Genomic DNA, 13,716 nt, shown 5'->3' on the forward strand with positions numbered 1-13,716 from the left:
ACCAATCATTTGTTTCATTACATTTAATTGGTTGAGGGGAGAGAAAAAGAACCAGCCAGAAAGTGACTCATCAAACCTCTACACAAGAAGGGGATTTTTAAAATACACCGTCAGCAAGCGTGCATAATCAGTGTGGGCAGGGCTTAGCTTGAATAAGACAGAGTTCATGTCAGTATATCTGGGAATCTGATTCAAAGTAGAAATTTGGTGCAGTGAGAGAAAAGAGATGTTTTGAGTAAAGTTTACTGCAAGAAGTTAAAGATCATTGAGTGGAGGATTTGGCAAATGGCTGGAAGAAGATATTTTCTCTTTCATCTACTCTCTTCCCAGGTTCGTTGGTCGTAGGAACCTACTATTAGGGGCTGTCCTTAAAATACTGTAAATTAGCATAACATTTATAGGGTGGCTATACTTGTACTTAACTGAGGAATACCAGAATGAATTTCCCGTATCGGCTTTCTTCAAGGCCAATATAATGAAGTAATATAATTAATAAAACGCAGAATACAGTTAATATAGGGAAATAAAGTTAAGACATTGCAGAACAACATGGCTGAGTGGAATGCATTGCCTGTAATATATGGGAACTCACGTACCTCACCAGAATTCTAAATGACTGCATGTGCAGGATGTGCTGTCGACTGCAAAAACTTGAGCTCTGGGTTTTGGAGCTTGAACGGCAGTGAGGTCCCTGTGACATATCCACAAGTCTGAGAGTTATGTGAACAGCATGATGAGAAAGGTGATCACATAGTAGCTTAAGGGTTTGGCAACAGTAAGGGATTGGACGTCTTCAAGCAGCCAAGATGAGCAGGATGTAGTGCCTTGTCTCCTTGGGTGCCACTCACAAGCATGTTTTCTGCTCTAGAAGTGACAAGGGTGTAGTTCCCCAAGTGATTGCAGTCGGAGCCACTATTTTGGCACTACAAACAGCTCAGCTGTACAAAAAGGGAGGCAGAAGAAAGGAAGAGGAATACGGATAGGAATTAATTAGTTCAGGGAACAGATACATTGTATGTAGCAATAAATGTAATTCCAGGTTGGTGCGCTGCTGAGTCCTTGGTATCAGATTCAAGGATGTCACAAAACTGCTACCTCTGGTGTTGCTAGAGGTTGTGTCAACATTAGTACCAATGACTTAAGTAGAAAGGGGGATGCTATTCTGAAATCAGAATTTAGGAAGTTAAGTAGGATATGAGCAAGAAGGACCTGATAAGTCAAGTGCCTTGTGCAAGTGAGTGCAGAAATGGGGGGGCAAGAGGCAGGTGAAGGTGTAGCTGGAAAGATGGCACAGGATGGTAGGCTTTAGATTTCTGTGAAACTGGGACTGGCTCTGATGAAGAAGGCACTTAAACAAGTCAGATAGGTTGCACCTGAACATAGTTGGATTGGAATTCCTTGCAAGACATTTTGCTAGTGCTGTTGGGAGGGCTTTAAATTTATTTGGTAGTGATGTGGAACCCACAAGAGAATATTAGAATGCCAGATTACATAAAATGCTACAGACAAAAGTACCATCGGGAGTAAGTTAATAGATGAAGTCAGAATAAGGGAGAAGGTAACATGGTCCAAATCAGGGTTATTGCGCATGCACAAAAATACGATCAGGAGTTACAGTCAGTTTGCCATATGGAGACATGATGTTATGGCGACGTGGTGTTCAGAAAGGACAGAAATGGAAGGGTGGCAATATTGATGAAGGAGAGAATTGTCATGCTGGAGAAAGAAGATGTCTCAGAGGGTTCAAGCACAGATTCAATATGGTCAGAGACAAACAGAAAAAAACAGTATAATTGTATTGTTTGGTGTAGGCCATAAGCCACCAACTAGTAGGTAGTATATACAGGTATAAATCTGCACAGAAATTACAGACGGATGGTAGCATATCAAGCAATTATAACGTGGTACTTAAATGACTCAAATGTAGGTGGGGATTGTGATAGTGCAAGGGACAAGTGTTCCTGGATTGTTGTCAGGAGAATTGCCTAGAGCAGTATGTGACCAGTCCACCAAAAGAGGATGGACTGTTGGACCTAGTTTTTGGAAACAAAGAAGGCTAATTGGATCAAGTGCTAGTGGGAAACATTCAGGAGTAAGTGATTATTATATTGTAATATTTCGGATGAATGTGGAGAATGACAATGGTCAGTTCAAAGTAAGAAAAAAAATCAACTGGCAGAGAGCTGACTTCAATGGGGCAAAATGGTACTTGGAATGAAAGGTTAGCAATAAAATAACTAACTAAGCAATGAGTTATCTTCAAAGAAATGATGGTTCAGATACACTGAAGGTCTTCTCTCTCAAAAGGTAAGTTTGGACAATCAAATGCCGGGCACCCTGGATGACAAAGGAGATAGAAATTAAGATGAAGAAGAAATGTGTTCATGATAAGTGTTCGATAGAAAATATAATTGAGAACCATGAGGAATGCAGAACATTCACAGGAGTGAAAAAGCATATTAGGGAAGCAAGTAAGAATTAAGAAAATAAAAACTGTAACCAAGATAAAGGGGAATTCAAAAGTTTTCTATTGAAACATACATCATGAAAGAGTGGTAAAAGGAAAACAAGTACTGATTAGATAGCAAAGAAGAGATTTACACATTGGGGCTGGAGGTATGGCTGATAAGTGAATACTTTATATCCGTCTCCAGAAAGAAAAGAGATGCTGACCAAGCTTTGATGACAGAGGAGGAAACTCTGACACTGCAAGCGTGCAGAATTGATAAAGTGGTAGATTTGGAGAGACTGTCTGGGCTCACAAGTTGAAAAGGGACCAAGGCCCGATAAAACGTATCCAAGGATACTGAAGGAAGTCAAAGTGGAAATTACAGAGGTACTGGCAATAATTCTTTAATTTTCATCAGGTGTCAGAAGCCTGATCAGAAAACATCATGATCCTATTCAAAAAAGGTTGTAATGACAAGCCCAGCAATTAGAGACCTATCAGTTTGATTTCAGTGGGCAATGTTGTTAATGTGGTGGATATGGACTTCCAGGGGTATTTGATATAGTGTCACACAACAGACTTGTGAGAAAATAGTAGCCCACAAAATAAAAGAGACAGTAGCAACATGGATACAAATTTGGTTGAGTCAATGGAGCTTTTTCAGGTGCAAGGAGGGTTTGTAGTGGAATTCCCTAAGGTATGTATTGTGATCCCTGCTTTTCCTGATATATATTAATGGTCTAAATCCTAATGCTCAGAGGATGATTTCAGAATTTGTAGACTACATGTAACTTGGAAGTATTGTAAACTATGAGGAGGACAGTGTCGAACTTTAAAAGGGTATAGACACATTGATGAAGCAGGGAAATAGGTCCAATTAAAGTCAATGCAAAGAAATATCAGGCAATGTATTTTGGTATGAAGAACATTGGAAGGAAGATGATATAAAGGCGATGTAGGGGCAGAAAGAACCTGATGTAGAAATGCAGATTAGTGAGGCTGCCAGGACAGGTTGAGAGAGCAATTAATAATATATACAGTATCCTGTAGTTTATTAATAGGGGAATAGAATATACAGTATACAGATCTGGGTGCCACTTGCAAAAATGATGAGTGTGCTTGGACAGACTGCAGAAGAGATTTAGAAGAATGAGTCTAGGGATGAGAGACTTTAGTCATGAGGACAGTTGGAGAGGTTCAGATTGTTTTCTGTGGAAAGAAAAGCTAGGAGGAAATCTGATGGCGTTTACAGTCTGAGAGGGGTGGATTGAATAAATAGAACCATTCCCTTTTGTAAAAGGGCCAAGAATGAAAGGTTTAAAAAAAGCAATTTAATTTTCGAAAGAAGCATAATGCCTAGAAAAAAAACCTTTACACTCATTGATTGGCTCAGATCTGGAATCCACTACCCCGAAATGTAGCGGAAGCAGGTGTAATTGAGGTATTCAAGAAGGCGTTTGTTAATTATCTGAAAAGAAATGATGTGCCAAGCATAGGGAAAAGGAGGAAGAATGGCATTAGGTCATAATGCTCATTTGGAGAGGTGGTGCAGATATGATGGACTGAACAGCCTCCTTCTGTGCTGTAATTCTGCAAATCTGGTTGAAGTACACAGTACACATGGTTTTGAAGTATAAGCAGATACACTTCTGTGGGAAAAGGTGCTCGAATAATGTGGCAAGAGGACAGATTTAGTTCCATCTAAAACATTATTGCATCAACCTCACCTGTTCCAAAATTTTCAATGTTTCTGACTCGTTGATCAGATTCAAACTTCGATCTTACATGACAAAATGCAGCATCACCTTTGGAAACGTCATCCTTTTTCAATGTAGTACTTATCATTTTTCACCTCTCATTTTACTCTAGAAGCTTTTAATGCAATTAGCAACTATACTGTACCTCTCTCGGTCTTGTGCACAATTATTTACAACAGTGCTCTGCAACTCGGGCATCTCACTTGATCGTTTTGGTTGATCAGTCCTGACTGGTAAACGACCTTCTACCTCAGCAAGCCATGCCTGAAAATAGGGGTTAAAAAGAAAGAAACTGAAGAACAAGTTGCTTCTAACATGGTGACCAAAATTAGTTCCACAAAGCTGGAAGTTTACATCAGTAGCTATGTCTCCTGTCCTGCACACCAGGCTAGAAGGTGGCACAAAATCAATAAGGGTGGTTGTGAGAGGGGTGCCATGGCAATCAGCTTCCCATCGTTGTTATTTGCCGGTAGCCAATTAGGTTGCTTGTAGCCTGTTCTGTTAAATTAGTTGAGGTCCTTGAGTTACCATTTAATGGATCTGTTCCCACTGCCATTGCAATTTTACCACTGGAAGATGAACACTATGACCTCAACTATTTTCACTCTGGGCCTGCTGCACGCCCAGCAGCGGTTACCCACTCCAAATTGAGGTACCTGCACTCTAATTATTTGGTAACCGTAGAAGGTCAGGAACCTACAGATGGGTGGAAGCTATAAATGTATGCAACTGACTGCCTGTTCTAAGTGAAGTCTGTTTGTGACTTCTGTGGCTGGTGAAAATGGGTTTGCTGACAAACGAACATAACTATTAGAAGCAACAGTAGACCATTCATCTTCTTTAGCTTGTTTTGTTCTTCAATATCATTGCTGTTCTGAAGTGGCCTCAACTTTGCTTTGCTACTTATCATCCCTACTTCTAGATTTTTCACTAACAAGGGAGTTAATCTTACTCAGCCTGAAGAATATTTAATGGAACTGTCTCCATCACTCTCTGAGTGGGGCTAACATCACCGGGTTAACTCCTGGTCTGTATTTCTGAAATGTACATCAGGTTTTTGAATTTTGTAAAATTAATCTGATACAAGGTGCAGCACGCATAACTGTAAAAGCATCAAGTTTATTAAGGAAAAAACATATGAGTGTCACATGATGTGTTTGCAAATGTTATAACTCGAACATTATAGTTCATGCCGACGAAGGTTCCCAAACTAAATAAGTCCCACCTACCTGCAATCATGCCCTTATGTCTTTTAAATGCTGGAAATGTACCCGTATCCACCACTTCCTCGAAGTTCATTCCACACATAAACCACTATGTAAAAAAAAGTTGCCTCTCATGTCCTTTTTGAATCTTTCTCCTCTCATCTTCCGTGCTTAAATTGGTTGACTTCAGCAGTAGGGGAACTACAATTAATACATTTCAGTGCTCCCAATTTTTGAAGGATATTGTATGATAATTCCAGGCAGATTTTGTGCTAAAATGCAACATCTGTTGTACTCAATCTGAACATTCAAGGAGGCAAAAGCTCTTACCATTGTGAAAGTTAACAGAATTGCCTGTAACATTTTGTATAGCAACACAGTTACCAGCTATTGCACCTGGTCCTTAAAGAAAATCTCAGTAAAACCACAGGACTTATGCTGAGACCAAACATTCCAACTCTCCTATAAAGTGAGTCAGTCATTTGGCACTTACACATTGTGGAAGCAAGAGAGAAAACGGGGACCTAAGGACTAGTTAGCCTTATATCAGTAGATGGGAATATACCAGAATCCATTATAAAGGACAGGACAAATAGACATCTGGTTGATCGTGATCTAATTGGGTCTGGTCAGCATGGAGCTGGAAGGGGAAACCATATTTGATAAACTTGGGAGATATTTGAAAATATTACTAAAAAATTGATAAAGAACTAAACATATGTTCAGAAGACATATGATAAAGTCCCCCACATGAGGTTGTTTGGTAAAATTGAAGCACATGCAATTGGAAGTAATGTACTGGCATGGATGAGTGATTGGCTGACAGACAGAAATGACAGAATAGAAATAAGTGGGTCATTCTTGCATTGGCAGGCTGTGACAAGTGGGATACCCAAAGGATTTGTACTTGGCACCAGCTATTTACAATATATAGCAATCACTTGGAGTTGGGCACCGAATGTAATATTTCCAAATTTCTGGATGATCAAAGTTAAGTGAGAATACCTGTTGTGAAAAAGATGTAAAGCAGCTTCACAGAAGATAAATGAGTATAGCAGAGGGACAGGCCCTTTGGCCTGCTGTGTCTGTATTGATGATGACATCATTCTAAACTAATTCCGTCTGCTTACATGTGGTCCATATTGCACTGTTTCCTGCCTGGACATGTGTCTGTCTAAATGCACCTTAAACATTGCTGGTGTGTCTACTTCCACCACCTTCTCTGGCAGGTCCCTCCACGCACTTACCAGCCTTTGTGTGGAAAAACTTGCCTTGCATGTTGCCTTTAAATTTTTCCCCTCTCACCTTGAATCTATGTGCCCTAGTATTTTACATTTCTACCCTCACACTGACGCTCTAGCAAGAACAATCCAAGTTTGTCCAACTTATCCTTATAGTTAATACACTCTAATCCAGGCAATATCCTCATAAAAGAGATAACAAGGTGTAGAGCTAGATGAATACAGCATCGTAGGAGCAGGGAAGCTGACCTTTTGGGCCTAGACCCTTCTTCAGATGTTGCTTGGCCTGCTGTGTTCATCCAGGTCTACGCCTTGCTTTCTCAGATTCTCTAGCATCTGCAGTTTTACTATCTCTGAAACAATATCCTGGTAAACCCCCTTTGTACCCTCTCCAATGTCTCTACATCCTGCCTATAGTGTGATGACCAGAACTGCAAACATTACTCCAAATGTGATCTAACTGAAGCCTTATACAGCTCCAACACGGTCTGCCAACTTTTATGTTCAATATCTGATTGTTGAAAGCGAACATGTTGTACATCATCTTTACCACCCTACCCACTTGTGTTGCCACTTTCAGAGAGCTATGGAATTGCACCCCAAGATCCCTCTGTTTATCAACGCTCCTAAAGGCCCTGCCATTTGCCGTATATTTTCTTCTTGCATCTAACCTCTCAATATGCATCACCTCACATTTGTCTGGATTAAACTCCACCTGCCATTTCTATGCCTAATTTTCCAACTTTGACACCCTTTCTCACCATCCACAATACCACCAACTTTCACATCATCTGCAAATTTACTAATCAGACCACCTTCATTTTCATCTAAATAATTTATACATTACAAAGAGGTCTGAGTGTTTCCGTGCAGATCACTGATCTCCAATTTGAAAAACACCGCTCCATAACTACCAGAGATAATGGGAACTGCAGATGCTGGAGAATTCCAAGATAATAAAATGTGAGGCTGGATGAACACAGCAGGCCAAGCAGCATCTCAGGAGCACAAAAGCTGACGTTTCGGGCCTGGACCCTTCATCAGAGAGGGGGATGGGGAGAGGGAACTGGAATAAATAGGGAGAGAGGGGGAGGCGGACCGAAGATGGAGAGTAAAGAAGATAGGTGGAGAGAGTATAGGTGGGGAGGTAGGGAAGGATAGGTCAGTCCAGGGAAGACGGACAGGTCAAGGAGGTGGGATGAGGTTAGTAGGTAGATGGGGGTGCGGCTTGGGGTGGGAGGAAGGGATGGGTGAGAGGAAGAACCGGTTAGGGAGGCAGAGACAGGTTGGACTGGTATTGGGATGCAGTGGGTGGGGGGCAAGAGCTGGGCTGGTTGTCTGGTGCACTGGGGGGAGGGGACGAACTGGGCTGGTTTAGGGATGCAGTAGGGGAAGGGGAGATTTTGAAACTGGTGAAGTCCACATTGATACCATTAAGCTGCAGGGTTCCCAGGCGGAATATGAGCTGCTGTTCCTGCAACCTTCGGGTGGCATCATTGTGGCAGTGCAGGAGGCCCATGATGGACATGTCATCTAGAGAATGGGAGGGGGAGAGGAAATGGTTTGCGACTGGGAGGTGCAGTTGTTTGTTGCGAACTGAGCGGAGGTGTTCTGCAAAGCGGTCTCCAAGCCTCCGCTTGGTTTCCCCAATGTAGAGAAAGCCAGACCGGGTACAGTGGATGCAGTATACCACATTGGCAGATGTGCAGGTGAACCTCTGCTTAATGTGGAATGTCATCTTGGGGCCTGGGATAGGGGTGAGGGAGGAGGTGTGGGAGCAAGTGTAGCATTTCCTGCGGTTTGCAGAACACCTCCGCTCAGTTCGCAACAAACAACTGCTCCTCCCAGTCGCAAACCATTTCCACTCCCCCTCCCATTCTCTAGATGACATGTCCATCATGGGCCTCCTGCACTGCCACAATGATGCCATCCGAAGGTTGCAGGAACAGCAACTCATATTCCGCCTGGGAACCCTGCAGCCTAATGGTATCAATGTGGACTTCACCAGTTTCAAAATCTCCCCTTCCCCTACTGCATCCCTAAATCAGCCCAGTTCGTCCCCTCCCCCCACTGCACCACACAATCAGCCCAGCTCTTCCCCCCCACCCACTGCATCCCAATACCAGTCCAACCTGTCTCTGCCTCCCTAACCGGTTCTTCCTCTCACCCATCCCTTCCTCCCACCCAAAGCCGCACCCCCATCTACCTACTAACCTCATCCCACCTCCTTGACCTGTCCGTCTTCCCTGGACTGACCTATCCCCTCCCCACCTATACTCTCTCCACCTATCTTCTTTACTCTCCATCTTCGGTCCGCCTCCCCCTCTCTCCCTAGTTATTCCAGTTCCCTCTCCCCATCCCCCTCTCTGATGAAGGGTCCAGGCCCGAAACGTCAGCTTTTGTGCTCCATAACTACCCGCTGTTGTCAATCACGCCAACTTTGTTTCCATTTTACCAACCCAAAGCTACTCCCATGCGACTTAAATTTCTGGACCAGCCTACCATGACAGACCTTGAAAAAAATGCTTTAGTGAAGTTCAGGTAGACAACAGCCACTGCCCCATCCTCAATCATGTTAGTGTCTTCCTCAAAAAGCTTGATTAAATTTGTGAGACAAGACCTCTCTTGCATAAAACCATGATGACTATCCCCAATAAGTCAATTTGTTACCAAATGTGAGTCAATCCTGTCTCTAAGAATCTTCTCCAATAATTTCCTCACCACTGATCTAAAACTCACTGGCCTATAATTTCCTGGATTATTCCTGATACCCTTCTTAAAGAAAGGAACAACCTTGCCTGATATTCTCAAGTCTTCTGAGACCTCATTGCGGCTAAACAGGATACGGAGATATCTGTCATGGCCCATGCAATCTCATTCCTTGTTTCCCCCAGTATCCTTGGATAGGTCCCATAATGCCCTTGTGACTTATCTACATTAATGTTTTTTAAGATGCCTAATACATCCTCCTTCACAACATTGACATGTCCTACAAATATCAAAATACTCCTCCCTAATCTTATCATAATCCATGTCCTTCTCTTTGGTGCTTACCAATACAAAATACCCATTAAGGATCACACCCACTTCCTGTCTCCATGCATAAATGCCCTCCTTCGTTCTTAAGTGAAACTACCCTTCCCTTAGCTACCCTCAAGCTCCTAACAAATGCATAAAGAGAGGATTTGGGCAGACTTAATGAATGGGCTAGATCATGTCAGATGAATACAATGTGGAAAAATGTGAGGTTGATGACTTTGGTAGAAGAAACTTATGTCCAATATTTCTTAAACAGTAAGAGATTAGAAGGTGTAGACTTATAAAATGACCTAGTTTCCCTTGTTGATAAGTTACAGAAGGCTAACATGTTGGTGCAACAAGCTATTAGGAAGGCGAATGGATTATTAGCCTTAATTGCAAGAGGATTTGAGTACAGCAGCAGTGAAGTTATGCTTTAATTGCATAAAAACATGGTTAGATTGCGACTAGAGTACTGTATGCAATTTTAGTTTCCTTCTCTGATGAAAGATATCATTATTTTGTGGCTGCGCAAAGAAGGTTTGCCAGACTTGATCCAGGGCTGGCAGGACTATTCTATGAAGAAAAAAAACAGGACAAAACTGGGCCTGTATTCACTAGGGCTTCAAAGGATGAAAGGTGACCTAATTGAAACTTACAAAATACTTAGACGGGATAGATACCACACGTATGTAATCCCTTTACACCATCAGGAAGATCTTAGGGGTCTCTGCTTTTTCCTGGAAAAAAGCCTGAACCGTCCCGTCTACCAAAAACCACCTGTGTCTAGCTGAGCTCATCCTCACTTTCAACAACTTCCACTTTAAATCCTCTCACTTACTTCAGATGAACAGTATGGCCATGGGTACCCCCAAAGGCCCCAGTTATGTCTGTCTCTTTGTGCTGTACAAAGAACAAAGAAAATTACAGCACAGGAACAGGCCCTTCGGCCCTCCAAGCCTGTGCCGATCGAGATCCTCTGTCTAACCTGTCATCTATTTTCTAAGGGTCTGTGTCCATTTGCTCCCTGCCCATCCATGTACCTGTCCAAATATATCTTAAAAGACGCTAACGGGTCTGCGTCTACCATCTCCGCTGACAACGTGTTCCAGGCACCCACCACCCTCTGTGTAAAGAACTTTCCACGCATATCTCCCCTAAACTTTCCTCCTCTCACTTTGAACTCATGACCCCTAGTAATCGAGTCCCCTACTCTGGGAAAAAGCTTCTTGCTATCCACTCTGTCTATACCCGTCATGATTTTGTAGACCTCAATCAGGTCCCCCCTCAATCTCTGTCTTTCTTATGAAAATAACCCTAATGTACTCAACCTCTCTTCATAGCTAGCACCCTCCATACCAGGCAACATCCTGGTGAACCTCCTCTGCACCCTCTCCAAAGCATCCACATCCTTTTGGTAATGTGGCGACCAGAACAGTACACAGTACTCCAAATGTGGCCGAACCAAAGTCCTATACAACTGCAACACAACTTGCCAACTATTGTACTCAATACCCTGTCCAATGAAGGAAAGCATGCCACATGCCTTCTTGACCATCCTATTGACCTGCGTTGTCACCTTCAGGGAACAATGAACCTGAACACCCAGATCTCTCTGTTCATCAATTTTCCCTAGGACTTTTCCATTTACTGTATAGTTCGCCCTTGAATTTTGATCTTCCGAAATGCATCACCTCACATTTAGAACATAGAACATTACAGCACAGTACAGGCCCTTCGGCCCTCGATGTTGTGCCGACCTGTCATACCGATCTGAAGCCCAGATTGAACTCCATCTGCCATTTATTTGCCCAACTCTCCAGTCTATCTATATTCTGCTGTAATCTCTGACAGTCCCCTTCACTATCTGCTACTCCACCAATCTTAGTGTCATCTGCAAACTTGCTGATCAGACCACCTACATCTTCCAGCAAATTATTTACATATATCACAAACAACAGTGGTCCCAGCATAGATCCCCGTGGAACACCACTGGTCACAGATCTCCAATTTGAGAAATTGTATGCAGAACTTGTTTCAATCCTACTTGGGCTCCACCCACAACTCTTTCTCTGGTACATTGAGCACATTGTCTGTGCTGCTTCTTTCTCTTGCCCAGAATTGGAAAAGTGCATCAATTTCACTTCCAATTTCCACCCTGGTCTCACCTTCACCTGGTCCATCTCTGACTCATCCCAGAGTCTAAAGAAGGGTCACTGGACCTGAAATGTTAACACTGACTTCTTTCCATAGATGCTGCCGTAGAAGGTGCAATAGAGTCCCAATTGCTTTTTCCCTGTTCATTATCTAAGGTCCCAGATTCACCTTCCAGGTGAAGCAACAATTTACATACACTTCACTCAATCTAGTCTACTGTATTCAACTGCTCACAATGTGGTCTCCTCTGCATTGTGGAGGCAAAACACAGACTGGGCAACTGTTTGCAGAATACCTATGGTCTGTCCAGAAAAACGACACTGAGCTTCCTGCTGCCAGCCACTTCAACAAACACCGAGTTCCCTGGCCAACATCTCTGGCTTGGGTTTACTGCAGTGCTCTGGCAAAGCTCAGTGCAAGCCAAAAGAACAGCACCTCATTTTCCGCTTGGGCATCCTGCCGCCTCAGGACTCAATATTATGTTAAATAATTTTAGGGGCTGAGTGCCTTCTCCAATGTCCTTACCCCAACGCTCACATACTAGGTTTTGCCATCACGTTGCATGCTACCACAACAACCTGCTGTCAGCTAGTGAGATTCCCCACTGATTCTCCATTTCCCTTGTCTGCTCAACTGCTGTTCTTTCTCTGGGCTCCATCTCCATCTATCATTTACTCTTCCCCATCTTTTCTTAGCTAAGATCAGTTCTGAAGGATGGTCACTAGACCTGAAACATTAACTCTGCTTTCGCTCCACAAATGCTGCCAGATCTGCCGAGTTTTTCTAGCAATGTGTGTTTTTGGTGCAAGTAAGGTGCTTCCTCTGGTTGAGGAGTCGAGAACCAGAAAACTCAACTTTAAAATAAGGGGACTGCCACTTAGGTCTGAGATGCAGAGAAATTGTTTTACACAATGTAATGTGAACCTATGGAATACGCTGCTTCTGAGGACCAATGATGCCCAGTCTTTCAACATGTTCATGGTAGAGATTGATAAATTTATGAATACAGGTGTCAAATGGGGGTTACTGGAATGGGGTGAGTAAGAGAAGTTGAGGTGTTTAATCAGGCATAACCTTATTGATTGGTGGGGTCGATGGGCTGAATGGCCTACTCCTGTTCATGTGTTCTTATGAAAATAACAGCATAGACTAAAATCAAAGAATTTTAATGTTTGTTTATTATAAATTAGTGTGTATAATAATTGATGTAATTCAACCCATGTCAGAATCAAAACATGAGAATGTCTTTTACCTAGAGGTAATTTGAATCTTGTGTTGGGAATCAGAAATTGTTGATCAAACTAAGGGTTGGGATAAACAGGGTCACATTACTTGAGGTCTCATGCTTGAAGCCAAAAGAGCTGGGGGTACTGTGGGTAAGAGGATTTTTCTATGAAACAAGCTCAGTCAATTTTAGGGTGGCATGGTGGATCAGTGGTTAGCACTGCTGCCTCACGCGCCAGGGGACCAGGTTCAATTCCAGTCTCGGGCGACTGTGTTTGCACATTCTCCCCATATCTGCACGGGTTTCCTCCAGGTGCTCCGGTTTCCTCCCCCAGACGAAAGATGTGCAGATTAAGTGGATCGGCCATGATAAATTGCCCATAGTGTTCAGGGGTGTGTCGATGAAGTCGGTTATGGGGGAACGGGTCAATGGGTGCACTTATTATTCAGCTGAGGCCTTGAAATAAGTTTGCAGATGTACTGGATAAAACTTTTGAGAATTTCAATTAGCTGTACAAGAATTAAAATAGAAACAGAAACACGATTGTTCAATATTTCAAACCAGAAATACTGGATAAAGGTTTCAGCAACTACCTTTTGTTTCAACCAAGCATTTACCTGCTTTATCTAATTCCACAAGCTGATTAACCCGCTCTATGTGTATG

The 13,716-nt window shown here is 42.7% G+C and overlaps 1 protein-coding gene across 9 annotated transcripts in view; it reads right to left on the reverse strand.

The window, feature by feature from the left end:
• Positions 1-13,716, reverse strand: part of LOC125465296 (formin-binding protein 1) — a 235,830-nt gene that overhangs the window by 19,205 nt on the left and 202,909 nt on the right. For all 9 annotated transcript variants that reach the window (XM_048558582.2, XM_048558583.1, XM_048558584.2 and 6 more), the window contains one exon: positions 4,352-4,470. In XM_048558582.2, the coding sequence (XP_048414539.1) occupies positions 4,352-4,470 (119 nt within the window). The remainder of the gene's footprint in view (positions 1-4,351; positions 4,471-13,716) is intronic.

The sequence above is a fragment of the Stegostoma tigrinum genome, chromosome 29 (genome assembly GCF_030684315.1).
Source record: "Stegostoma tigrinum isolate sSteTig4 chromosome 29, sSteTig4.hap1, whole genome shotgun sequence".
In the NCBI taxonomy this organism is placed as follows: Eukaryota; Metazoa; Chordata; class Chondrichthyes; order Orectolobiformes; family Stegostomatidae; genus Stegostoma; species Stegostoma tigrinum.